The sequence below is a fragment of the Lachnellula hyalina genome (assembly GCF_007821495.1).
Source record: "Lachnellula hyalina strain CBS 185.66 chromosome Unknown contig00027, whole genome shotgun sequence".
NCBI classification, from domain to species: domain Eukaryota; kingdom Fungi; phylum Ascomycota; class Leotiomycetes; order Helotiales; family Lachnaceae; genus Lachnellula; species Lachnellula hyalina.
Genome location: NW_022157141.1, coordinates 2,775 through 29,417, shown reverse-complemented (window position 1 = coordinate 29,417; position 26,643 = coordinate 2,775). Strand labels below are relative to the sequence as shown.

The following is a 26,643-nucleotide window of genomic DNA, read 5'->3' as shown; positions in this document are numbered from 1 at the left end:
CAGGTGGTGCTTTTCGCGGCCTTTGGATCTCTCTTTACTGGTTACTCCCTTGCGGTCTTTGCTTTCACCATAGGACAGCCGGCCTTCTATTCCTCGCTCAATCTCGAGCAAGACCCTACGGCTCCCGGGTACAGCCACACCAATGATATCCTTGGCGCTGCAAATGGCGTATTTTTCGGCGCTGGCTTCTTTGGCTGCTTTCTGGCGGGGTGGGCTGGAAACCGCTTTGGACGAGTGAATGGCTTTCGTATGGCTGCCATAACTGGAATGATAGGGGGTATACTCCAGTGCGGATCGCAGTCACCAGCAATGGTTCGTTTACCAAAACCTTATATAATACCATGCATTGTTGACCAGGGTAAATTAGTTCCTAGTTTCGAGAGCGGTAGCTGGTTTGGCAGCAGGCCACACCATGGCCGCTATGCCAACTTATTTCACCGAAGTAGCTCCCCCCCATTCTCGAGGTCTGATCACCGGTGCGCACGCAATGTTCATTAATGTTGGGTATTGTCTTGCGGGATGGATAGGGTATGTGTGCACATGATTAGGCTTTGTGGCAAGCTCTCTGCTAATTGTTAATTCTAATCTAGATTTGGATGCTATTTTACCCCTGAGTCAGAGTTTACTTGGCGCTTCCCCTTCGCTTTAATAATCATATGGGGCGCTTGCCTTCTTGCAGGGTCCTTCTATGGTACGCCATTTCCTCATAACGAAAACTATATGTAGCAATAATGCTAACTGCGTGCAGTACCGGAAAGCCCAAGATTCTTGGTGCAACATGATAGCCATCAGAAAGCCCTCGACATTCTAGTTCGGCTTCATCATGATCCCAGCGATCCGAATGATACTTTTGCTCACCAGGAACTACAAATGATCGAAGAAAGATGTCGAGTGGAAAAGGAAATTATCAGAACTGACGGGAGATGGCGACTCTTCACCCAGAAGGCCAATCGTAAAAGACTTATACTTGCATGCATGGTGATGGTGGGGGGCCAGAATATTGGACCTCTAGTCATCAACAACTACAATGTCTTGCTCTATAGCTCACTTGGCCTGGGGGCCACCAAGTCTCTACTTTTGTCCGCAGTTTATAATACCGTAGGCCTGGTTATGGCTTTGGTGGGTGGCTTGATTTCGGATCGTCTTGGTCGAAGGAAGGCCATGGGTAAGTCGTCGGCTCTACTCTAGTGCACCTGGCCTAGCTAATTGTCGACGCAGTCACTGGCTATGTGTTAGTGACCTGTGTTTTTGCAACCCTGACTGGAATGATTGCGAAATACAACATGTCACCATCAAAGGGTTGGGCTGCTGCTGCTACGACCATGATCTATGTCTATGTAACTTGGTAAGGGTTTTCAGAATTATAATATAAATTGCGCCGCTAACATATTCGCACCTATAGCTACAATTCGTTCATTGACCTAAACCAGTTCACTATTGCAACTGAAATATTTCCAACCCATATTAGAAATCAGGCATCAGCGGTGGCTATCAGCGGCCTGTTCCTGTCGGATATCCTTTGGCTGAACCTCCTACCCACTGCTACGGCGACAATCGGCTGGAAGTATTACTTGGTCTTTGTCTGTTTGGCTGTTGTACACACTATATACTTAATCTTCTGTCTTCCAGAGGTATGTGATTTTCCAGTGAGACGGGTGATTAGTGACCAGATACTAACACCGCTTATAGACGGGAGGCTGGCACCTGGAGGAGATGGATCATGCGATGGCTGGTGGTACTGGTGGTACTGTCCTGTCTCAAAGTGGAAAAGCTGATAAGAGCGGGGAGATCGAGCCTGATTTGCATCAAGTCGAGTTTGTCGAAACTAAGGAGTAAAAGCAACAACGAGAGCATGGTCAGCAAGAAATCGCTTATTTCGACGGCTGACTGCGGTTCTCGATCAGGATAGCGGTTTTTTAATGTTATCTCTCACAGATAGATACAATAGAACAGAGCTCGATAGTGCGCTGTGGAAAGCTCTTCATGGGCTAAATTGAAATTTAAGAATGAATGTGCTGGAGGTTAGCATTCATAAAATATTGTATTGTTGATGCAACTATAGAGAGATTGTGATTGAGTTGGAGAACTCCGAAACACACATTGTAGCTACCACAAGGGATTTAGATTCTGCAAATGAGCCCCATTTTCGCCCTGGCCTACAAAAGATTCATCAAACGTCCAGTCTTCGGATAAGCTGGTCACCATCTCACTAGGACAAGGCTCATTCCCCACAAACATGCCATCGAAAGCAGTCGAATAATGTCTAAACTCGTCAATGACAGATACATGTCCAGGTAGAAGCTCATAGCCAGGCATTTCCGTATCGATTGACGGGTCATGATGTTGTAGTGGCACATGAATTTGAGTCTCTCTAGAGCCAGTATCATGGATAACATTGTTTCCTCTTACTTGAGAAGAACTGTTGGACCCTTCCTTCGAGCCTGCCTTGCGATTGGACGTCGCATTCACCACATCTCGAATCACTGCGGTACTCAGCTGATTGAACAACTCGCAAGAGCGATGGCCCATGTTCCACCGTTCGGATATCGCAACTAGAACATTGGAGCAGGCTCGTGTGTCATCAATTATATCGAGAAAGTTGAAAGACGGCACTGGTTGTACAGGATCTTTCAATGCTCTTCCCACGCCATGGACATATGCTAGACCAGCGACAAAGACTCCGTGAAGAGTTATCCATGAGTAGTTCAGCCGCCTCCTTCGGTGCAGATCAGCATAGGCAAGAATGGTTTCTTTAGCGGCTGAGTAGAGCTTTACGTGATCTCCTCCATCACCCATACCCAGCGGCTTGCTAGGCTGTGGAAGACACGGGGATGGGCGATACAACAAAAGCACCGCGTTGTTGAATACAGCCGTGTACCATTCCGGCGTCAAAAAGCAGGACACGTGAGCACGCTCATCGGCCGGTCTCTCCTTCAATTTTAGGAATTGTACGTCATTTCTCCATGAGACAAGTTCCTCGTGGAGTTTTGTGCGATTGAAAATCTTCTCCTGAAGCGAAATATTCTTTCTTTGGTTGATGCTATAAAATGTTGACATAATCTCTCCGGATAGACGCCTGATTCGAATCAAGTGTAGGAAGGGCGAAACGTGAGGATTGGGGTTAATTTCGGTACCAGTTGCCTCCACGATTGGCTGATCAGGACCAAACTGTTCATCAGAAAGATGCGACGGAAGAGCAATATTGATGTCTTCATCTCGAAGGGCAGCTGGCCGTCCAAGAGTAAAACTAACAACCCTGTTCCACAGTGAGTTGCATGTTTACGTGTGCTCAATCGAGGATTCTGTCGATACGTACCTGTCCAGATTATACAAGCACCAAAAACTCCGCCTTCTCATTTCCTCCTCGAATGTCACGCCTTTGACTCTATGTAAGCCAGATTTTTGTTGACCATGAATATATTTCGAATCAGAATGTAAGCCCTGTTCAAAACACATTCTAGCTGCGATCCCCACTAAATGGTATATGCTCGCACTCGTGTCCCTAAGATTGCTGAAAATACCATGCTGAGAAAGAAGTATAATTGCTTTGAGAGGCATGATTCCTGTCATACCTAAGACTGCCTTAAGCCCTGCTTGCGCTCTAGCATAATGTGCTGCAGGGCGGGCAATAGCCTCTTCGAAACGGTTGAAGTTAGAGCTGCCGATGGCTAGGACCATATTGAAAGCGTAACTATCATACGGATGGTTCTCATAGTAACCGGGTTGATTGTATATCAACTCGACGGTTCGTAAGAAGCTCGGCCGATGAAGTAATGGAAAGGTAATATGGGTATGCTGGAAGTATGCTTCGATGACTGTCATAGCAGTGGTGAAGGGTGGAAAAGATGCATCTGAAGGGGTGCTAGGTATCATATGGGCACTTTGCATATCTGGTGCTTTCTGATCCATTGGAGAGTAAGGTGCTCCTTTCTCCGAGTCAACAACAGAGTCGATTATGCTTGCCAACCCCACTCCACTGCTCGACCCCACGTATCGTGTTTCTCCAGTCGCCTTTAAAGAGAGATATTCGACTTCCGTAATTACATTGCTGGTAACGGACCTAGCAAGCGAACTAAATGGTGGTGAATCTCCATCCTCTCGAGAAGACGGAGTATTTTGATCGATATTGACGGTGGCGCTCCCATTGCTCAAGTTGCTCGCGTTGCTCTCGTCCCTCTCGTCCCTTTCATCCCTATCACTGCAACCTGGGTTCTCCTCAAGCTGACTGCGCAACGATGCCAACTCGCCTCGTAACTTTTTATTTTCGTCTAAAAGCTTCTGGATCTGTACTTCCATACTATCCACATAGCCCCGGGGTACATTACGCTGCCTCAGTTTGTCGACATGAAGGCAAACTGCTCCTGCCTTTTCACAGGCACTACACTGAGGAATGCGTCGATCGCATCGCGTCTTACGCGAGTGACACCGATCACAGGCCTGCATGGCTCTGCTGTAGAGTGTAAGAATACAGATGTGCTGCGTGAACCGAACTTATGCGACTAAAGTGCGGGGTATGGGGAACAATGCACAGGGGAACAATGCACATCATGTGACTGGTGCTGTGTATGTGGGGTTGTGGAGAATGTGTCCGTGTACTAAGTAGTGAAGTCTGTATAACGCTGAGTGGAGAATTTTCTAGTGTCTGCTGACCAATCAAAATGACCAATCACCAAATCTCAACAGGGGTTATTGCAAAAACCTCACTGGTTGGTTGTCTGAGGACTATCACTGCAATCAAGAAAAGAAGAAAATTAATTTGGAACAATGTCCTTGTCATGCATCTATATCTCCCTATACGGGTGCTAGCAAGTGATTTTGCACTTCTTCAGTTTCCTCCCCCGATGGCTGGTGACAGTCATCTATAATTACCGTCTAGTAATCTCCATACGGACGCACATCGTTGCTCAAGTCTGGACGCTGGCTACTGTCCAAAATTCTGTTCGAGCCAATCTACCATGGTCTGTAGATATTCAACGGAAGGCTTCAGCTGGGGGTATACATAAAATGCGTGCGGCATTCCTGGGTAGATCTTTAGTGTAGTAGCATTGCTAATGTACCTTATCAGTATGAAGGTATGCTTTCTCAGTGCGGCTCTTACCCGCAAGCTTTCAGTTCGTCTGCATACGCAATGCCTTCGTCCCTGAGAGGATCTAGTCCTGCAACTTGCACGACTAGAGTAGTTAGTCTTGATGCAACAATGCTACACGTGATGAGAACTAACGAGCAGGAGGTAGGTCTTGCAAAGAACTTGCAAGGAGCGGGCTTGCGTAAACGTCTTTCTCAGAATTCGGAAGATATTGACGCCAGAACCAGTGCATCCTCTCAGCACCAACGATTGGCGAGTCTCTGTTCTGCACATAGCTTTCATACTCATACTTGGCTACTGGAAAATGAGCCGGGTGGCATGTAACAGGTATATTCAAAATCTGCCCAATAATGCCGGGGACCCTTTCATCCCGAGCTTTCTGAGCTAATACAGCACACTGAAGACGTCAGCAACCGCTTGCAAGATATGATAAGTTAATCATGAGAGTGGTAGTTTCAAATTCTCACAATATTTGCACCCGCGCTGCCTCCGCCGACGACAATTCGGTTGGGATTGATGCACAAAGACTTCGCATTACTTCTGCACTATCCAGGTGTTATTAATGATCATCTCTTTATCAAGCTAACGATTCTTATATACAAACCCAGAGGAATGCATCCCAACAATCGCTTATAGCGGCTGGATAAGGAGACTCGGGTGCCCTAAATTTTGTCAGGACCTCAAGTTACACTCAGTCATTTAGATTATGCAAGACCTCCGATAATCAACGCTGACCACTACGGCTTTGTTCTTGGCTGCGATGAGTCGGTTTTGGGCTTCTTCAGTTTCCGGGCTTCCAAGCACCCAACCTGCCACATAATGTCAATAACATTGAACACAAATATTTTGCATAGTTGACACGGCACCTCCTCCATGAACATTAAAGAATAACAGGGCACTTGAGGATGGTGAGCGGATTGGTTTGTATATGCGAACCCCGAGCTTCGTTCCGCCATTTGTGAGGATCTCATCTACAGTGATGTTGATGTCGATGTCAGGGAGAGGGGCGTCTTCTGGAAGAGGGGGTGGCCGATAGCCTAGAGCACGAAATTCGTGTATTGGCATGCTGAGGGCCTTTCCAGCCATGAGGTCTAACTCTTTTTGCTTCTGGGCCACCGAAGACCATGCGGGGTCAATATGAGAAAGGTGGGCATGGCGGTAGCCTCCCAGTTCTGAGGGATTGGTAAAAGTCATCATAGAAAGTTATTGCTTGGCCTCCGCTCGAAATATCCTACGAAAGAAAGAGCCGTCATATGTTTGTGATTCTCAATATACATACTAAGGACGGTTTGTTCCACATCACATCGGAGTGTATAGTAGCCTGTAAACGATGATTGCCTTAAGTTCATCATCGTGTGTGAAGTACGCCTCGGCAAGGTCCGAAAATCCGTCGCTCGCTCGGCTACTTTATCCTTGCCGCATTTCGTGCAAAGCAGCATTGCCGCTTTTCAAAACGTTGATCGGACCATGAGGACGAGGAATCGTTCGATCCCACTTGATACTTTTATCCTGTCGCGTTATATATTCCTGTCAAAATTGTTGATTTTGATGACGGCAGCAATTGCGCATTTCGAAGATCGGTCACGTGATGTCTTCAACAACACCCCAGATCCACGAAACCAACGGAGTAAGCGTGCTCGATGTTCTTCTCATTGGCGCTGGATTCGGCGGATGCTATGGTCTCTATAAACTCCGTCAACTAGGACTCAAGGTCCATGTTTTCGAAGCGGGCTCCTATCTTGGAGGAGTCTGGCATTGGAATACCTACCCTGGGGCTCGCGTCGACTCGGAGATCCCATACTATCAATTTTCGATGCGTGAAGTTTGGCGAAAATGGAACTGGTCCGAAAGGTTCCCCAGCGGAGACGAACTAAAAGCCTACTTCAAGCATGTGGATGAGACTTTGGATCTATCCAAAGATATTACTTATTCCGCTAATGTCATTGATGTGAGATACGACGAATCGACCATGAAATGGACAGTGACGACGGAGAATGGCCAAAAAGCGCTATGTAAATACCTTATTTGCGCCACTGGCAGCTCCTTTAAGGCACACTATCCCGATTTCAAAAACTTGCATACATTTCAGGGACAGCTTATTCACTCGACTCGATGGCCTGCGGTTGCAAATACGAAGAACACACGTGTCGCCGTCGTCGGGTCAGGCGCCACTGCTGTCCAATGTACACAGGAGATAGCAAAGGAGGCAAGCCATTTGACAGTCTACATACGTACGGCCAGCATCTCATTGCCGATGTTCCAGCGATCGATGAGTGAACTTGAACAACGAGTCGCCAAGTCCACTTATCGAAGTATGTTTTCCTATTGCCGAAATTCAAAGTCTGGTCTTGGATACGATACACAACCAGGCTCTGTTTATGACTTGAATGACCAAGAACGGGAAGAGCTTTGGGAGGAGCTATGGAACCGTGGCGGATTTAACTTCAATCAAGCAAATTATCGGGACTTCCTAGTAGACCAAAAAGCTGGTGAGCTGATGTATGAGTTCTGGGCAAAGAAAACGCGCCCAAGGCTCAAGAATCCTGCAAAATCAGCGTTTCTCGTGCCTCAGAAAGCGCCCTTTGCCTTTGGGACGAAGCGGAGCAGTCTTGAACAAGACTACTACGAGCGCCTTGATCAAGACAATGTTGATATTGTCGACCTTAAAGCCAATCCAATCCAAGAATTCACGGAAAAGGGCATCATTTCTCAAGATGGGGTGGAACGTGAATTCGATACCATCGTAATGGCTACGGGCTTCGACGCAATGACGGGTAGCCTAACAAATATGAATATTCATGGTAGGGATGGGTTAACTTTCCAAGAACGATGGAAAGATGGTGTCTTCACCCATCTGGGTCTTTGCAGCAGCGGTTGCCCGAACCTCTTTATGATATATGGACCACAAGGCAAGTCTTCTATTTGAATATGAAGGTTGTTGCTAACGACCAAATCAGCGCCCACAGCGTTTACTAACGGGCCTCCATTCATTGAAAGCCAAGTTGACGTACTCGTCGACCTGATCAAGAAACTTCAAAGAGAGGGGATCAGGTCGATTGAAGGACAGCGGAGTGCCGAGGAACAGTGGAAGAAAGCAATCCAAGATGCCAATGATCAAACCTTGTTGCCGTTGACGGACTCTTGGTATATGGGAGCAAACATACCAGGCAAGCCGCGAGAGCAGTTGAACTACTTGGGAGGCATTGAGCAGTACATACGTGAGTGTCGAACAGCTTTGAAAACCTTAGAGGGATTTACTGTTCTCTACGACACCGACAAGTAGACCAATGGATGTGTGAAGGGCTTTTAAATACCTTGAAATTATTATCACCTAGGGCAAGAATCTGATCATGCAGGAAGCGACATTACATACATCTTCAATTTTTAATGGATTAGTCTTCCAATTCTCCGCGTTTCCTACCAAGAGATGTATCCTATTCGAAGCAAAGAAGCTGCTTCTACATTCCTATGAGACTGATCTTGGGAGAATTCATGACAAAATGTTTGTATAACATCCTCCTGTTCTACTACAGTTGGACGAATTAAAGAAGTTCTCGACTTTTTACAGGACTAAGACCCGGAGCCAAGGCGCCTCTTGCACTTTTCTAGACATTGCTCTTCAAGCCTTGTCCTTTAAATCACTGTAGCTGAAGCTGTTTCATATCATACATGAAGATCATACACAAAACCTTTTAGGTTGCTGTTTAGGTCTCAATCAATGAGCAATTCCAGATTTTCAGATTCGAATAGTGGCCAGGACAAAGTTGACTATTCACTATGCCACTATCATCCTAGTCCCTCCCCTGATAGTATACAGTAGGCAGACGATTTTCAGTGCAAGTTTTGACGTAGATAAAACGTTCCATGATAAATTGTCTTGCCTCCTTGCCAATCACTTCTCTAGCACCATTCGCCCAGTAACCTTCCCCGCCTTGAGCAAGCCCAATGCTTCATTCACTGAACTCCAGGCCATCTTCTGGACCGGCACAGGGCTTAGCTTTCCTTCTTTCGCCAGCTGCACAAGACTTCGCAGCTCGTCCAAATTTCCCGTGATGTTTGAGTATATGGTTAAGCCTTTGAAAATGTTCGCCACGAGTGACAGCTCAATCGAGCCTCCCATCACGCCAACTTGTACCCACTTGGCTCCCTTAGCAACTAGACTGTTCACCAAGCTAGCAGTGCCAGAGCTGTTCACAAAGTCGATCACACCGAGGACTGGCCCGTTCGTGGCAGCAAGAATGTCCTGGAGTGCGGAATTGCCGGAGGTATTAACGGTCTTTGTTGCACCGGCTGCTGCGGCGGCAGCCAGTTTCTCGTCATTTATATCTGCAGTAACAATGAACTTATGTCCCAATGCCTTCAGCACTGATATTGCAGAAAGCCCCAGACCTCCCGCCCCAATTAGAAGAACCGGCTCATCCGGCGGCAGAGGCAAAACCTTCCTGACCGCGCTCAGGGTTGTGATTCCAGAACAGCCGAAAGTACATGCCACAGCAGGATCGAGATCACCTAGATCGACTAGATACTTCTGATGCGGTACCAATACATACTCCGCAAAGCCGCCATTTCGTAGGGTTCCAAGTCCTCTCTGTGCAGCACACAAGTTGTCTTCTTCCTGGCTGCAGCGCGTACAAGAGCCACAACCAAGCCATGGATACACGATCTGGCGAGACCCTATCGAGATGGGCCCTGCGTCTGGTCCAACGGCGGCAACTTCTCCCAGTATTTCATGACCTAATGCGATTGGTAAGGTTATGCCACGGTCTTTCACGTAAAAACGCTTTCCTCCTCCCATATCATAGAAACCTTCGGCGGTATGAAGGTCTGAATGACAAACGCCCGAGTGAGTGACACTCACTAAGACCTCTGTTCCTTTGGGTGTTGGAATGGGCTGGCGGATCTTCTGGAGAGGCATATCCCATTCTGTCAGGGCCCAGACATCCATTTTGTCTGCCATTGTAACTTAGCCGTTCGAATAGAATATGATTTATAAAAGTTTTGACTCCGGAGATACTAACTTGTAGGCATTTATCCCGTCAGTCTAGGGCTTTAATCGAGATCCCTTGCTAGCTCCTCGGTACTCGTAAGCCAGACTGGGATTGTCAGGTGGCCGCCAAGCCTCAGGAGCATCTCCGAACATCAGCTAACATAGCGTACAACGCGATGCATATCCGAAACTAACATTTCGGCGATTCCCTAGCCTAACTTCGGCTTCGGCTTGCTTTCGGACTGAAGTGTCCAACACAGCCAGCGACCAAGCCACCAGCGAAATCCTGCTAGAACCGGCACTGAATTTTCAGTGTCTTACGAGTGAAACACGTTAACGTTGAACAAATTTTAAAAAGTTTCAAACTCCTTCTCACCCTTTTTGATCCAGTTGGCTCTGCTATTAACCGCAAGGATATTGGAAGACGGAGCCATGGGTAGCACTGACTTGGATCCGAAAGACTACACAAAATTGTTCTTGAATGGACAATACGTTGCAGCCAAGAACAAAGAGACGTATAGCCTTAAAAACCCCAAAGATAACACTGTCGTTATCCCCAACATCCCGGTCGCCGGTCCTGCAGATGTTGAGGCAGCTGTGAAATATGCCGAAGAGGCTTTTCATGGGCCATGGAGTCGATTTACAGCTATACAACGTACCGAATGTTTTCTCAAATTAGCTTCGCTGCTTGAGGGAGAGCTCACGCCAATTTTAACTCTGGACTCAAAAACGTCAGGCATTCCCGTTTCTCTAGCTCCAGTTCGTGAGCGAAATTATATCAGGAATTGCGTGCTATATTACTCTGGGTGGACGGACAAACAGAAAGGGGACTACTTCCCTGCTGATGATGGTAAGTGAGGGTCGACAATTGTCTCTTCTTTGTAACTGACAGCATTGTGTCTCAGGATTTGTGAAGTTGGTTCGACACGAGCCCCTGGGTGTTTGTGCTGCCATCAACCCCTTCAATGCAGCTCTGGCAACCCTCTTTCTCAAGGCTATACCAGCACTTGCAACCGGAAACGTGATAATTGTGAAACCAAGTGAGAAGACACCACTAGGATCCTTAGCTGTTGCGCCTCTATTCGCCAGAGCTGGCTTTCCTCCTGGAGTTCTTCAAGTTATCACTGGAGCCGGATCTACTGGTGCATTACTTGCCGAGCATATGAGGATTCGCAAAGTCAGCTTTACTGGCTCAGTCGCAACAGGCAAGAATATCCAAATCGCCGCTGCTCGAAGCAACTTGAAACGAGTCACGTTAGAGCTAGGAGGAAAGAGTCCGGCCGTCATATTCGACGATGCAAATCTCGAAAATGCACTCAAATGGACGATTGATGGAATTTTGACGCGAAGTGGACAACTTTGTGTTGCTGCTTCGAGGGTGTATGTCCAGAAGAGCGTTGCGGATCAATTCATTAATGAATATAAGAAAAGAATGAAGGACGCTATCAATGACTATGGAGATCCTCAAGATCCAGCTGTCAAACTAGGACCCATGGTTGATCAGCCACAGCTTGAGCGGGTAAAAACCATAGTAGAGCGAGGAAGATCTGAGGCCGAGCTAGTTGTCGGAGGCTCACAGCACGGCGATGCAGGGTGTTATATGGAACCCACGGTATTCTTGAATCCGAAGGACGACGCTGAAATTTATCGAAATGAGATTTTTGGCCCAGTCAGTATCATCAAGACATTTGAAACGGAGGAAGAGGCTTTAAAGCTTGCCAACGACACCGAGTTTGGTCTGATGTCTGGGGTCTTCACAAAGGATATCACAAGAGCTCTGCGGATGTCTTCCGGCCTGGAATCAGGTGTCGTCGGTATCAATTGTGTCAGCGTCCAAAACATACAAGTGCCTTTTGGGGGGAAGAAGCAGAGCGGTATTGGGCGGGAATTCGGAGAGTATGCGTTGAGATTGTATACCGAACCAAAGACAGTCCTTATCAATATGGCTGCATAGTTACCTGGTAATGCATTGGAATTGAAAGTCTTGAAAGTCGCGTATCCTTTCGTGTGATATTGGTCAGATGGCATAATCAAAAGCCACTATCTACGTACGTGTCCATCAATGAAAACCTAGTGACGTGATAAATGTTACAGCGCTGCCCTGCCCCCAATCCCATCGTCTCGTCGAGCCGGGCCTAGTCTATTACTTTAATGAATCCCTTTACATTCAAGATCGCGATTATTCGCAAAGGTAGCTTGGGATCTCAGATCTGCGAATTGATACTCTTTGGTTGATCTTACGGGGGCAACACGAAGAAATAATTTCAAAACCCTTCTCGGCATGATAAATTGAATGCTGTGGCTTAAAAGAATACTCGACTTAAAAAAAAAAGACAAAGTGGGTCGTCGAAATCCGCTGTCAGATATTACATGGTAGGCTTGAATTTGAGTTTGTATTTGAATGGGCTCGATAATTACAGTTGAATTTCAATGGGCCTAACTAGATGAGAATCTGTTCCCCAAAAATTCTCTGATGTGTGCTGCAATCTCACCAGGCTTTTCCATTGGCGACCAATGTGCAGACTCGATGACGACCTCCTTCAGATCAGGGACGAGACCGTTGTCCTTTGCTGGGGCCATCACTTCCCGCAAACAGACGGCATCTTTAGTACAAATTATGAACAAAAGTGGCACCTTAATCACCAAGCTCTCCTTAGGAATCGTCGAGTCTGACTCAAGTTGTATGTTCAAAACAGTAGCCTTATACATCTGCAAGGCTGGTGCAAATCCACGAGCCTTGAACTGCTGCATGAACATGTCTTTCCATCCCGACTGGCTTGCGTATTTTTTCACCGGCACTTCCTCGTCGCTGAGCAGAAACTTGCGCATGGCGCCTGGAACACAGAATAGCTTTTTCATCCAGTCTTCTACATCACCATGTAAAGCTTGCCACATCCTCTCCATATTCGCGTCTACTATCTCGGGAGCATCGGGTGCCGTGAAGAACTCCCAATACGAAAACTGCGGGTAGCCCCACGTCTTGTCAGTATATGCATTCACGGCAGCGAGATCAAACGGTTGATCTGATGGAACCATATATCCAGTATTGAGGAGGACCACGCCGCTGAATAGCTCAGAGTTGTGAAGATAGGTGCGCTGAGTTAGCGCACTACCCCAATCATGTCCGATAATGATCGTAAACTTGGCCTTCTCGTTTTCAAGGATGTCTGCAAGATCGTCGGCTTGATCTTTGTATGCGTACAAATTCGTGTCCGTTGGTTTGTCTGTGCCCCCATAACCTAAGCAGTCGGGGATGATCAGCTTGTTTGGCAGGTCGAGGAGTTTGCGGACCACCTCCGTCCATAGATGCGCCGAATCGGGAAAGCCGTGAATGAAGAACAGTGCGGGATGCTGCTTGGTAGATTCGCCGGAAGGGGAGACAAAATATCTGTAATTGAGCGACCGCCGCGTGACGAGTGTTTTCTGCTGGAGGCTCTCCATTGTCAGTACGGGTTGAATCGCGGATAATCAGGGTGAAATGATGCCCTATCCAGCGTATGTTAAGTGAAGTAAAACTGCTAGCTCTTACCTACCGAGGTAGATAGATAGGAAAGGTATATACAGCCAACTATGGGTTTGGAATTAGACCTGACACAAAACTAGATTTCGGGTATTCGGCTATACCCTTCTCTTGAATACACACAATGCAATATATATGTCTTGACCCCATTGTGCTAGTATCATCATTGTACGCTCTTATCGTTATATTCTATCAGAACCCCATCAGGCACCCATCCACATGACCAAGAAATTGCCCCGAATAGGTGCCGAAGTCCCATGACAGATTCTGGTGGTGGTTTATTATCCAGAAGCCGAGCTGAGCTCTATAGTTTGAAAAGAAGATCTTTTAAGGTCCCTCTATCCCACGCACTGTTTGTTTATCAGAGTTGACTCACTCGGTGTTTTGCACGTGCACCGCGTCCGATAATGGGCAAACAAATACTAGTAATGCAAGCAAGCGTCAAAGGCTTTCGAAATCGCTTAGAATGATCGGTAGATCCACTAATTGAGGTGTAGCAGCCTTAGTACAAACGCCTCGTAAAGTCGGTCCGCTTTTCCGTGGGCTTGTTTGTGCATTGTAGGGTTTCGGTTTTCCGGATATTCAGCCCGCCATATTTCGTAATTTCTTGAGGGCCGTGATTGCTGAATAAGTGATTCTGTCTGTACTCAGCACTCCGAAAAAAGTCAAGGTCATCCTTAGGGGCTTTTGCATGCGTTGCTCCAGGTTCGTGGAGGCGGAAGGCTCCGTGGGGAGGTGTAAAGATCTAACCTTTTCTGATCAAGCTGGGGATATTAAGTCGGGGATATAAATAACCAATTCCTACTTCTGATGTGTGTGTATCTACTACTCTAGAATATTCTTCAATCCAGTCAGACATTCATTAGTTGCACGATACAGCGAATAATGGTGGGAAAGAGCGATTTCAAAGTCGTGATTGGGGGCGGCAGCATTGCCGGCCTCACGCTGGCTAACATGCTGCAACTCCACGATATTGATTTTGTTGTGCTTGAATTATATGCGGAAATGGCACCCCAAGTGGGTGCAAGTATTGGTATGTTGCCGCACGGTAATAGGATATTGGACCAACTCGGCCTGTTCCAAAAGATTCTAGACCTATGCCCTCCTATAGACTCATTTCACTTCCGCGACGAGACTGGCAAAATCATTAGCGAATTCCGAGGCATGCACAAGTCTATGCTTGAGAGGTGAGGTTGCACCACCAGATTAAGAGGGAGCAAGGCTAAGACTACCCAGGCACGGCTATCCAATTACATTTTTGGATCGCCAAATGGTGCTTCAAGTGCTATACGAAAACATCAAGGACAAAACGAAGATCCTCACGAGCAAAGAAGTCAAAAAGGTCGAGATGACTGATTCTGGAGTTGTTGTCACCACTTCCGACAAATGTTCCTACAAAGGCGATATCCTGGTTGGGGCTGATGGAATCCATAGCTCAGTGAGAGGAGAGATGTGGAGGATCGCAAATGAAAAGTCACCTGGGTGGATTCCATCTAACGAGCATTCTGGTGAGTATCATAATGACTCTGTCAACCGGCCGCGCTGACATGTTCCAGCTGTCCCTGTTGATTATGGATGCGTTTTCGGAATCTCTAATCCTTGCGAGGGCATTGAGCCAGGCGCATCCAACTCGGTGTTTAGAAAACGCGAATCTTATATTATGAACGGTGGACCTGAAGGTCGCATTTATTGGTTCTATTTCTACAAGTTGGCCCAGCGAGCCTACGGTGACGACATTCCGCGTTTCACGAAAGAGGACGAGAAGAAGCTGCTCAAGCAGCGAGAAAACGACAACATCACTCCAACTCTAAAGTTCAAAGATGTCTTGGATAACAGGATCACGTCTGTTTTGGTGCCTCTGCAGGAATATGTCTTTAGGCAGTGGTATTTCAAGCGCATCATCACCATTGGCGATGCCGCACACAAGGTACGTATGCGGTATCTTGTCGGTACCAATCTATGCTGAGAATTCGCAGTTTCATCCCATCGCGGGTCATGGTGGTAACGCTTGTGTTGAAACGGCGGCTGTTCTGGTCAACGCACTTTGCAAAGTACTTGGAGAGTCCAAAGGTGCCAAGCCTACACTGGAACAGATTGAGCATGCATTTTCCACGACCCAAGCAACCCGGCAGGCAAGGGCGACTACTCTTAAGGAACATTCTCACGAACAACAACGGACTGAGTTACTTGATACGCCGTTTCATGAATTTGCAGCTTTTCATTTGTTGCCAATGACCAATGTTGAGGATGTCACCTTCAACTTTTCTCGCCACATGCCGCTTGCTGAAAAGCTGGACAGTCCTAAATTGAGCCCCGTCCCGAGGCTTGTACCTTACAAGGACGAGCTTTTGAGCACTCCAGCACCTAGGGGTTCAAAAAAGTGGTACTTGATAGGATTCTATCTTCTCGTGGCTGGACTCGTTCACTACGGTATGTGGATCTGGTCTGCCCATTATGGCCTCGGAGATCACTTAGGAACTATCGTGACGACTGGGAAGTTTTCGTATGATCCAAGTTTCCCCCTCAAGCGTAATTATACCGGGATCAAGTCCCTTGACAACTATCTGGTGTTCTTGGCAGCAGCGTACATGCCAGGCTTGAAAAGTTGGGACCAGAATTTTGGGACCCTGCAAATGTACTTTCTCGGAATGCTCGTTCAGCCCATTACGGTGTGGTCTGTTGAGGCATATCGGACTCGCAATGTGCTAACGCCTCTAACACTGTGGGTCCTACCTCAGCCTGTCTTTGTTTGAATACTGGACTGACACATTTCCAGGATCACAATCTGGTTCACATTGGTTCAGTGGGCTGGTGTGGGAATTTACATGCCAATTTACTATGCCGTCTATACCTACATTTCTGAACCGGAAACTTACTGGTGGCCACTCAACCGAGAGGTTCCGATTCAATCCGCAATATCGCTTGTATGGGCGGTCATGATTGGTTATACCCTTCCAACAATTCTTATGTTTTTACCATGGAAGGACCCGAACACAGTCCAAAACTTTGAGGCTCTTTGGCAAGTGTCCCCAATGCTGGTTCCACTTCTCTGTACCATTCTTGGGAAAATCTATGTCAAGAAAAATAATATCGTACGCGTTCCACGGCAAGCTAAGCAGGCTTTCCCGGATATTCCGCACCTCAAAAGGCTCTACGTCGTCAGTGGTGCACTGGGGTTGTTGCTGCATGTCTATTGCTTTGCTAAAGTTTGGTCGTCACCATACCTGAGCTTGACTTCAGTCTTCTGGCCCAACTTTACTGCGCAGTCAAGGGGACTTGGGGAAGGCCTCAGGGCTCTGTTTTTGGCAGACTTCTGGGGCTTTGAAGTTGCGACGTACGGTTGGCTATGTATGGCTGTGTGGGATGTGAAGCGAATGGGTCGGACAACTACGGATATTGGGAAAGCCATGATCCTCATCGCTTTAGGCACGCTCATCGTTGGCCCTGGTGCTACTATGTCAGCGGTCTGGTACTGGAGAGAAAATGCTCTAGCCAAGACCAGCTTCGCTCACGGTCTGACATGATCACACGGGGACTCCCGGTCCGGGCCAATTATGGGCAAAGCTTTCTCGACTGTGTGGCTATTTGCATGCTTGCTGTCTCGTGACGTAGCATAGCGGGTGTAGATGCAGGTCCATATAGGGTGACGAAACGCCCAAGCACAAATGGTGGGATCAAAGTTCGGTTAGACGGATGTGTCGTCTTATAATATACACCTTTGAACTTGTGTATGACTGTGGTATGAATTGGATACGAGATTATAACTTCACAATGGATTATCTTAAGAATATAGGCACAATAATGTACCTTTATTTGACTAAACGCGTATAAAACCTGCGTAGCATGCAGTGATGATTCAGGGTAGTTCCTCCGTTTCAACAGAATTTGGTTTGTCTAATTGAAAACACTAGCATCTATTTAAATTATATACTCTCTTCCAACTCTACATCGACGGCAGGTACACCAATATGCTCGACAGGACTCGATTACTCTTCCTAGTTTGGCTTTTTCTTCACATAGAGAGGGTGATTTGTTTCAACGTGTTGATGTCTATTCCTACGCCCCTACTTCAAGCTCAGTTGACATCGCTCCAGGTCGGAAATTTATCTGGTATGTAAACATGCTTATCTCGTATATAATCTGCAAATCCCTTTCCCCTGTTATCTAACAGTTTTGAACTGCTCACACCACGACCCAAAATTCCATATATAACGAAATGAACCGCGTAGATTTTTGGGAACTCAACACGTTCAATATGATAGTCATCTTTCCAATCGGCGCCGATCAAACCAGTGAATGTATTAAGTGTCATAAAGGAGCGAAACCACTCCCAGGTATCAGGATGATGAACGAAAAGACCGCAGTTGATGTTTGGGCCCTTGTCGCCAGATCGCCCTAACACGAGGTTGCCAAGACGCATTGCAGTTGTAGGTCCGAACAAATCGAGAGGTAATGGGTTGGCACTATCGTAGCTCGGACGTTTCTCCAAAACTTCATATTTTGAAGGGTGACCACTTCTGAATGAATCTGCGATACTCCCATTCTGGTCAAGGAGGTGAGCGGCTTCATCTAGATCGTCCTGCGACATAATGGCAGGGTAATATGCGTAGAATGATTTTGGTGCCATTGTTCTAAGATCTGCTGACATGTGCCATCCTAACAAAGTTAGCCCACTAGCTCAAGTAAGTCTCGGAAATCCGTCAGTCACACCTGAGTAATGCTGCATTATTTCGTCGTCAAAAATTTGCGACAATGCAACAATCGGCTCCCTAGACATCGACTGCATATATACCCGACAATAAGTAGTACTTTGTAGTTGGGAGGCAGGATTCGGTTGTGGCATTCCAATACTAAAGCGAGGAGATCTATTAACTCTTGCATCGCGTAGCTTGACAGAGTAGATAGAGACTTACACTTGAAACTCAAGTTCGGTGAAAGACTCCAACAAGCTCGCTTTTGACAAGGCAATGCGGATCTGCTTCTCAAACAGAGTAAACTTTTTAGAGGTAGCGTAACCAGCCGCATTGACCAAAATTTGAGCCTCGAAGCCGCCAGCGTAGAAGATTGCGAGCTTCGTAGTCGGGGGAGGTGGACGACCGACAACCCCACTGACTTTGACTCGGTCTTTCCCGACTTCATACACCTCCACGTCGTCAAGGATCGCCTTTACGTCGCTGTTGAGGTAAGAGCTCCCCTGGATCTCATAGAGTAACTGGCAGCGAACCGTATCTTCCGTCACCATTCCGTTTGTCCCTTCATGCTTGGTGATGATGCATGTTCCATCTTCAGTTACTTCCACAATTGGAAAACCCACGTCCACGAAGGTGTCGAGATCAAATCTGTGAAACCCAGAGAAGTTTGAGCCGGTCACATACGCTGAACACTCGACCAGATGCCCTGCAATAAGAGCTCCTGCCAGACGATTGTAGTCTTGATCGGACCATCCATGCCACCACCATGATGCTGCCACAACTGGAGATGCATCAGCCACACGGCCACAAATGGTGATATCCGCGCCATTCTTGAGAGCCTTTACAATGGCCCGGGCTCCCAGGTATGCATTTGAGGCTAGAATGTCGCTGTCCTTAAGATCACTCCTAGCCTCCTTTGTCTTGGCCAAGCCAGCGTTCTTGACATCGTCATGGAAATGCTGAGGAAGGCTTCCGTGATCCTTCAGCGACGCGCTAACATGGCTGAGTCGGTCGTCGCCTGACACAAAAGCCACCTTCAAGTTGTAGTTGTTTTTGTTGATCAATTCTTGACAACGCCAGGCCAATGCTTTTGGGTTGAGCCCCCCGCCATTGACCACCACTTTGATACGCTTTTCCGCAATCACGTCCATACTTTGCCGCAGTGCATCCCACGTCTTTATCTTGAACCCCTCTCCTGTGCCGGATGACATGGCAGCTGCTTCCTGCGCCAGATTATTTTCGGCAAGCCAGTCCCCTGTCAAGAAATCGACCTCTCCCAGGCTCGCCTGTTTCTGCATCTGTCTTCCTGGATCATATTGTGCCCCAGAGCAGTTCGCGATGCGGACGGGACGTCGACTTTGTTCGACTTGTGGTTGCTGCTCGATCAACGTCATGATCAGAGCAATCTAGAATGATTGCAATCGGGATTGAAACTTAGGAGTAGTGGTATCAAAACTGAGATGATTGAAGCTTTTTCCTTGAGGGCAACGATTTTAGGTATTATGTTATGTTATCCTGTCGGGTATGCTTTCAGGAGAATCGTGACGTGAAAAAAGTTGGCGGTATAGATGTGCAAATAGCTTTGCACTAACTCCTTGACTAGTTTGAGACCACTTGCAGATTACAGTATGTGCGCTTCATGTATTGCAATTCTGTGAGTATCAGTCTCCGCCAGAACTCAACTAAGTACCGTAATACTACGAGCATGTGACGGAACGCACGTTCGGCGTTGACCGATGGGTCCGCTCAAGCTGCGGAACTACAGGTAGTCTCCTCGATGTCCCTCAAAACCACGGGTGAAGACGGCTATGTGAGCGGTAATGATCTAGCCTGTAAAGATAATCCCGACGTGCAGAAAAAGCCATGGAGTAGTTCTTTAGGTGGCGCCTCGCTAGCTCCTCCGGGGCCGGAACATTCTGCGAATGCCATTGATAATACAAACGAGCAATTTAATTACAGGAAATTTAATCACAGCAAGGCGTTGACTCATTTTTGTCATCTCGATCTGGCGATGTGTCAGATACCGCCGTTATATCATATCTTTGCCGCCGATGAGGTTAGATTAATATTCACAAACGTTTGCCTGCATTTTCACGAATGAGCCAGCAGTTCTCAACTATCTGAGGTGGGATTTTCTACTATAGTTTTGTTTACTAGGTTGAAAGCTGGATGCCAATGGAGCATCACACAGAACCGTGGAATTATATTGTATATGTAGAACCTGAAAACTTCTAAGAGTTTGATTACCTCAACTGTATCTATGCCAAATCCGTTTCCCCTCAGAATCAAAGACTTCAACCATTGCATGGTCAGTATTCCTACAACTTGCTTGATCCCGCTTCACTCTTCTCTCCTTCCACGGGAAGGTTCGCATATTCGCGATACAAGTCTAAGCTGGAAGGATTTGATACTGTACCACTTACGGCACCCACTTGCCCGCTAACTATTTGCTTAACGTTGATCTCGCACTTCTTTCCGTTGACAGTATATGGAATATCAGCGACTTCAAAGACATGTTTCGGTACATGACGGCTTGAGTATCTTTTTCGTATCGCCAGTTGTAGTCTTGTTGCTAGATCCGCAGTGAAAGCTTGACCCGTCTTCATCTTAACAAACAGGAGGACCCGCTCGTCGATATCAGATTTTCTCCTCTGGCCAACGCAGATACTATCTTCGATCTCAGGAAATACTTCAGTCACCGCATATATCTCCGATGAGCCGAAACGGACACCGGATGGATTAAGGACGCCGTCCCTGTTTCCTGTGAGTTTCATTAACAGAAATGCGGCAGAGGCTACACTCACGACCTTCCGAGCATTATCAACCCTTCTGTATCTTTCTGGAACTGTATAAAGTCCCCTTGGCACCAAACCGTATCACCGAACCTCTCAAAGTACGACTTTCGGTATCTCTCATTGCCTCCGACCCCAAAGAATTCGAGAGGTTGACTTGGGAATGGCCTAGTGCATACAAGCTCGCCCGGTAAATCTCGCAATTCAACTGGTACACCTGCATCTTGGGAGGGGTCGAAAATTTCCACGGCCATGCCTAACGCTTTGGTCTGAATCTCGCCAGCGTACACAGGAAGCAAAGGACTTCCTCCAACAACTTTCATAATAAGCGATGATATCCAAATTTGAACGAAAAGAAGGGTTACATACAGCTTCCAGCAATATCGGTTCCTCCACTCATTGAGACAAGCTGAACGTGAGGAGAAAATCCGGTTTCGTAAAACCAGTTGTACATGTCGGCAGATAGTGCAGCACCGGTAGATGTCACCGTTCTCAGACGTTCTAAGTTGAACGAATTTCCTTGGGTTTGTTAGTATAAGAACTGAAGCGTCCCACGGGTGACTTACGAGGCACAATGCCGCGAGCTCTGATCTCAGCAAGATACCTGGGAGACGTGCCGAATATGGACACCCTATAAACAATCAGACGAGTGTTTGACAATGTTTTGGAATAACATTACCCGATATCTTGAGCGAGCTTCAGAAGAACTCCGGGTGTTGGATGAAATGGTGATCCGTCATATAACAACAACGATTTTGCGGAACAAATATTGACGAAATTTAACACCCACATAACCCATGCAGTCTGCCTCCTCATCAGTATGAAACGTTACAAATGAGTTGCAATTACTAACAGTCGTATATTGGAAGGCTATGTCAGAATCCCGCATATCATGCTGCAGGACAGAGTCTGTCTTCACTTTTAGTAAGACTCCCTGCATATATCATTAGCCTCGTCTGGCGTCCGCATCCAGCTAGTTACTCACACCCGCAGAATGAACAATGCACTTCGGAGCACCCGTCTGTTAAAGTGTCAGCAATTATCTTTATATGGGAACAACAACGTACTGTCCCGGAAGAGAACAATATAAACGCTGGATGATGGAAAGGAAGATAACCGAATACAAGTTGACGACCAGTTCCGCTGGCAAGAAAGTTGTCCAGCGTTTCGCCACAATAGATGCTCTCGGTAGAGATGCTCAAGCTGCAATATGGAATAACTACTACTGAATTTAAGTTTCCACCGACAAGCCTATGTGACCATTCCTTTATCTTGTCTTGAAGAATTATCAGCTTCCCACCATAGATATACCCGTCGTCCGCAAACACGATCTTCGGTTTCACCTGACTAAAGCGTTCAACAATCGCGGAAGCACCAAGATCGCAGGATGAGGAAGACCAAATTGCTCCGATAGACAATGCAGCCAGGGAGATCACCATCGCATCCACCGAGTTTGAGATGACAGCAGCAACGACATCGCCTGTACGTACACCACGGCTGACCATCGCATCACGCATTGCCCGCGTTCGCTCACGTAGCTTGGCCCAACTGACGTTTTCCACTCCTGACACGCCTTCTCGCACAAAATGTACAGCAGTCTCTTCATCTTTACCGTTTCGAAGCATGTATTCCGCTATATTCAGCCTTGCTTGGGGGAAGAACTTCGGGGGTGGGAAAAGTCTCCTCCGACTGTCTGCTAGTGCTAGTCCAGGATGCTCATTGTAACCCTTTGGTGAAATACCGAAAAACGTGTACGCCTCTGTCCAAAAATATTGGAATGTTTCGATACCGACCGACCAGTCGTAGAGATCAGCATATGTTGAAAGGTGTAAATTTCGTTTGCTGTTTACGCTCTTTATAAATTTGATGATGGGCGTTCTGCCGATCGCAGTGGGGTTCGGCCGCCATAGGGGTCTCTTCTGCGATTGAGATGTTGACATTGCAAGAGAGTTGGCTCTTCTCAACAGCTCTCAAGGTTCCAGATATGTACTCGGAATACAAATTGTTTGACAAATGCCTATATTCTGACTACGTGGCTACAGTCTCGTTTACTTTTATACCGTAGAGCTATAAAATTTGTTCTCGACAAATGATATACCCTGCTGGTAAGCTGGGTATGAATTTCGGTGTATGCCGAACACATCCCGGACTTACGGCGATAGTTACCGATCTCCTTGTAATTGTACTTTCAATGGTTTCTAGTTTAAAACATTATCTAAGAAAGCTGGCTCCAATGTGAGAACGCTTGCGTCAGATACATAATGCCCCAATCCCCTTCCCGTAGTTATGGTTGTACCGTTGTCGAGTGAGAAGCCGCCCATAATGATGAAGACGAGACACTCCCCGCCTGGCAAGTTGACTGTAACTCGATTTCCTTCGGATGTGAATTCATATGTTGCAGTTCCGCCCGCGTCAAGCTGTTAAATGATCAGCGAGATCCGTTCCAGTAGATACTTGACCGTGTGCTTACGTCTGCTTACACTGAACGACATATTCCCTGACTATCCTTCTCCTTCGCTTGTGCGCGGAGCTTCTTTAACAGAGACTTCGCGTCCTTGCGTTTTCTCGTGTGTCCTGTAACAGGCATTATTTGGGGATGGGGGGTCGCTGGCCGTGCGGTTTTCCCGATATACGTCGATATGAAGCCTCGCGCCGAATCAACTAGTCAACCAGCGTGGCGAAAGGAGATTGCTGTCGTAAGTGAAGGATGCGACTGAGGAAATATGGGGATCGTGATAGCTGCAAAAATTCCTCAGAATCGTCATGAGAAGATTGCATACTGCGAATATCGATTGGCCATGCCTACTATAGCAACTGCGACCTAAAGTCATGCGCTTTCAGATTAGTGGCTAAGTTACCGGAGGGAGGGGCGCACACTTTGGTTTATATACGATTCGTCTGCATCGGACGAGATGAGGCTGAACATTGCTGCGATGCCGTCCGCCTCAGGAAGGGCGACGAATGACCAGGTAGGTGTGGTGAGTGCTTGTCAGGCGCGTCCCCTGGCAGGGAATCGAAAGAGGACCTGCTTCTTCTACAGTACACCGCTGATCTACTCGTAGGTATCTCAGCGGCCTATTGCGAGACTCCTACCAGTGGATCTGCGAACATGCCGACTTTCAACATTGGCGCGACGACAAACAGAGTCGGTTGCTCTGGATCAAGGGCGACCCTGGCAAAGGCAAGACAATGCTGATTTGCGGGATCCTCGATGAACTAAGCCCCTTGACAAAACTGAGAGATGAAGAGGCAACCCTTGTTGCAGAAGCGCGCGGGGCAGTGCCAAACGTACGCGCGCGCGCTCTGGAAACGCTATCTTGCGGGCCTTGCGTCCGGTGGTGTGTGGGGGGGATGGGAGGGTGTGATTGGCTGTCAGGGTTGTCAGAGTGCGCTACTGGTAAAGGGTGGGGACATACAGTACCACCCCACCGTAAAAGAATGTGGGTCTGATTTATGAGATAAATCGTTCCGCCCACTGCAAGTGACACTCTAAAGCAACATTCCTCATTCTTTCATATTATTCGCATCTCAAGATGACAACTGAACGTTATACTCGATTCCAACCTTGCTACGTGCTGCGCGATAATGATATCCCTTGCATTATATGGGGTGAAGACGCAGTTGCCTATTACGGAGTTCCGACAGTGGTTTTCACTTTCTATATTCTCGTACCAGACATCGACAAAGCCGCCAACATTCTCATACAACGAGGCTGGCATCTTGAAGACAATGCGCGAAGCAAATTTGGGAATGACCCACTGTCAAGTGCCCATCGCCGCTTGATGCCGCCAATTGATATGACCGAGAACATACGCATCCAGCCGTCAAGAGGCCCACCACCGCCACCAAGTAAACTGCCCCCGGGACCAACAATGACAATTCTACTTCCAGCCCCAGAATGGCATTTCACTTTCCCGTCAGTATTCGAAGGCTTCTTTCCACCTTTGCCAGCGCTGCTGGATGCTCTGATTGACAGGCTGCTCGACAACGACCCTCTCGCAAATGAGATCTGGAGCCATTTGGCGACTCTCATAGCCTATCTATATAGCTATGTCCCTGCGCTGAAGGAAAAGTCTTTTGCCGAGTATTTGAAATATGAGCATCGCCAATACCACTACGACACTCTGTCAGGAATGGGAACGGCCACATTTCCATTCGTACGCCATCAAAGAAAAGTTCGCGACGCGTTGCGAGATGGGAATCATCTGCTGTGTGACTGCTCTGCAAATCAAGACGACGAGTCGTTGTTCACAGCTAAGGTTGAGGAGCGGGTTAGGGCGCTGAATGCCTCCTCGTTCTCGCCGGAGGAATATGAGATTGGAAAACTGCGGCAAGAGGAATACGAGCCGGACTGTTCTGATTAAATTTTCTGCAAGTAATCCTGCTGAGGACATAAGAAAAACGAATTTTTTTGCAAAGTCTCAATTTCCAAGATGCCATCCAAAGCTATCGAGCCCTTGGCCGAACGTGAATACTTATCGATCGGCGGCAGCAAAAACCAACCTTCGGGTTCCATTGATTGCAATAGTCAGCCCTACCATCATATGCCAATTCCAAGCGCTAATCTCAAACACCAACAATGCGCTCAAAATAGGAGATTGTCATCATTATGATAGACATCGGATGACAACTACGCCTTGAATGATTGTGCCGCAGGCCGCCCATAGATATCGCAGTGGCTGTGACATGGAAAGGCTGCGGCCGCGAAACACATTCCCAACGACATCTTTAGCTGCAGGTCAGGTCGCTAAAGACGTCCACATGATATTAACCCATGTAAAGCGCTTATTATATCTCTTCAATGAAATTTGTCGCGCGCGCCATGGAATTTGACCCCGCTCAATGGGCTTTGTCAAGGTTGACTACGATTCTCTTACTTCTGAAAATTGTTTGCCACTTTTCCAGTCTTCGTTCATGTCACAAAATACACTGAGAATCCATGTGGCTGGATGATTGAGTCTCTGCCACAACAGCACATATTCATGTTTTTGGAAGCTCTTTCCCTTCATAAAATAAGTAGTATGTTGCGAGATGAACAACTTCTCCGGATGGGTCAGCCGCCATACGCTGTGCCACAAGTCGGCCATGTGGTCGTCTCACTATGAATGGAATCGAAAGCCTAGACTCAAACGGAACTATTTTGTTCAGCATCAAATATATCATACCTAGTTAATTTTCATTACAAAGTCTACTACTGCCGCGCGCATAGATTAGCGACATGTCTCGTATATGCGTACTATCCGCTACTGTGCCCCGTTTGGTAGGTTTCAGTCTTCTCCAACTGCAGGCCTGAAAAGTATATATTCTCCATCATTGACAGCCTGATGTGTCTCATTTCTCAATCTTTCAGAAAACAACAAACGCGTTCATCTTATTACCAATTCCTTCGTCAGGTCCTCGCTTTGAATCCAAATTGTCCAGTTATAATATATACATTTTATTATATCCCTAGAACATCGATTACTTTTGTCTCTTCGTCTGCTGCAATATACTTTCCGGTACGACTGTCACCTTAATTTATACTTTTATGGATTTCTGATACTTTGAACACAGACATGTCTTCCTAC

At 47.1% G+C, this 26,643-nt stretch overlaps 7 protein-coding genes across 7 annotated transcripts; 5 read left to right on the top strand and 2 right to left on the bottom strand.

The window, feature by feature from the left end:
- Positions 1 to 3: 3 nt before the first annotated feature.
- On the top strand, positions 4 to 1,836 carry HGT1_1 (High-affinity glucose transporter; the record flags this gene model as incomplete). The annotated part of the gene is made up of 7 exons (XM_031147352.1): positions 4 to 312; positions 368 to 528; positions 591 to 691; positions 749 to 1,165; positions 1,219 to 1,345; positions 1,403 to 1,631; positions 1,690 to 1,836. Coding segments are annotated over 7 exons (1,491 nt in total), but the record flags the coding sequence as incomplete, so codon positions are not given.
- A 4,838-nt stretch (positions 1,837 to 6,674) lies between these two features.
- Positions 6,675 to 8,369, top strand: LHYA1_G002374 (Baeyer-Villiger monooxygenase; the record flags this gene model as incomplete). The annotated part of the gene is made up of 2 exons (XM_031147351.1): positions 6,675 to 7,999; positions 8,021 to 8,369. The coding sequence occupies 2 exons, from the start codon at positions 6,675 to 6,677 to the stop codon at positions 8,367 to 8,369; spliced, it is 1,674 nt and encodes a 557-aa protein (XP_031007476.1).
- Positions 8,370 to 10,505: 2,136 nt separating this feature from the next.
- On the top strand, positions 10,506 to 12,027 carry ALDH1 (Aldehyde dehydrogenase, cytosolic; the record flags this gene model as incomplete). The annotated part of the gene is made up of 2 exons (XM_031147350.1): positions 10,506 to 10,923; positions 10,979 to 12,027. 2 exons carry the CDS (start codon positions 10,506 to 10,508, stop codon positions 12,025 to 12,027), a joined length of 1,467 nt encoding a protein of 488 aa, XP_031007483.1.
- Positions 12,028 to 14,478: 2,451 nt separating this feature from the next.
- On the top strand, positions 14,479 to 17,117 carry andE (FAD-dependent monooxygenase; the record flags this gene model as incomplete). The annotated part of the gene is made up of 5 exons (XM_031147349.1): positions 14,479 to 14,780; positions 14,830 to 15,101; positions 15,150 to 15,520; positions 15,570 to 16,315; positions 16,370 to 17,117. 5 exons carry the CDS (start codon positions 14,479 to 14,481, stop codon positions 17,115 to 17,117), a joined length of 2,439 nt encoding a protein of 812 aa, XP_031007482.1.
- A 551-nt stretch (positions 17,118 to 17,668) lies between these two features.
- On the bottom strand, positions 17,669 to 19,678 carry LHYA1_G002371 (uncharacterized protein; the record flags this gene model as incomplete). The annotated part of the gene is made up of 3 exons (XM_031147348.1): positions 17,669 to 18,249; positions 18,304 to 18,458; positions 18,507 to 19,678. The coding sequence occupies 3 exons, from the start codon at positions 19,676 to 19,678 to the stop codon at positions 17,669 to 17,671; spliced, it is 1,908 nt and encodes a 635-aa protein (XP_031007481.1).
- Positions 19,679 to 20,602: 924 nt separating this feature from the next.
- AACS (Acetoacetyl-CoA synthetase) lies at positions 20,603 to 21,892 on the bottom strand (the record flags this gene model as incomplete). Its single annotated transcript, XM_031147347.1, has 5 exons — positions 20,603 to 21,038; positions 21,089 to 21,392; positions 21,446 to 21,595; positions 21,643 to 21,707; positions 21,756 to 21,892. 5 exons carry the CDS (start codon positions 21,890 to 21,892, stop codon positions 20,603 to 20,605), a joined length of 1,092 nt encoding a protein of 363 aa, XP_031007480.1.
- A 2,717-nt stretch (positions 21,893 to 24,609) lies between these two features.
- LHYA1_G002369 (uncharacterized protein) lies at positions 24,610 to 25,440 on the top strand (the record flags this gene model as incomplete). The annotated part of the gene is made up of 1 exon (XM_031147346.1): positions 24,610 to 25,440. One exon carries the CDS (start codon positions 24,610 to 24,612, stop codon positions 25,438 to 25,440), a length of 831 nt encoding a protein of 276 aa, XP_031007515.1.
- Between the last annotated feature and the right edge of the window lie 1,203 nt (positions 25,441 to 26,643).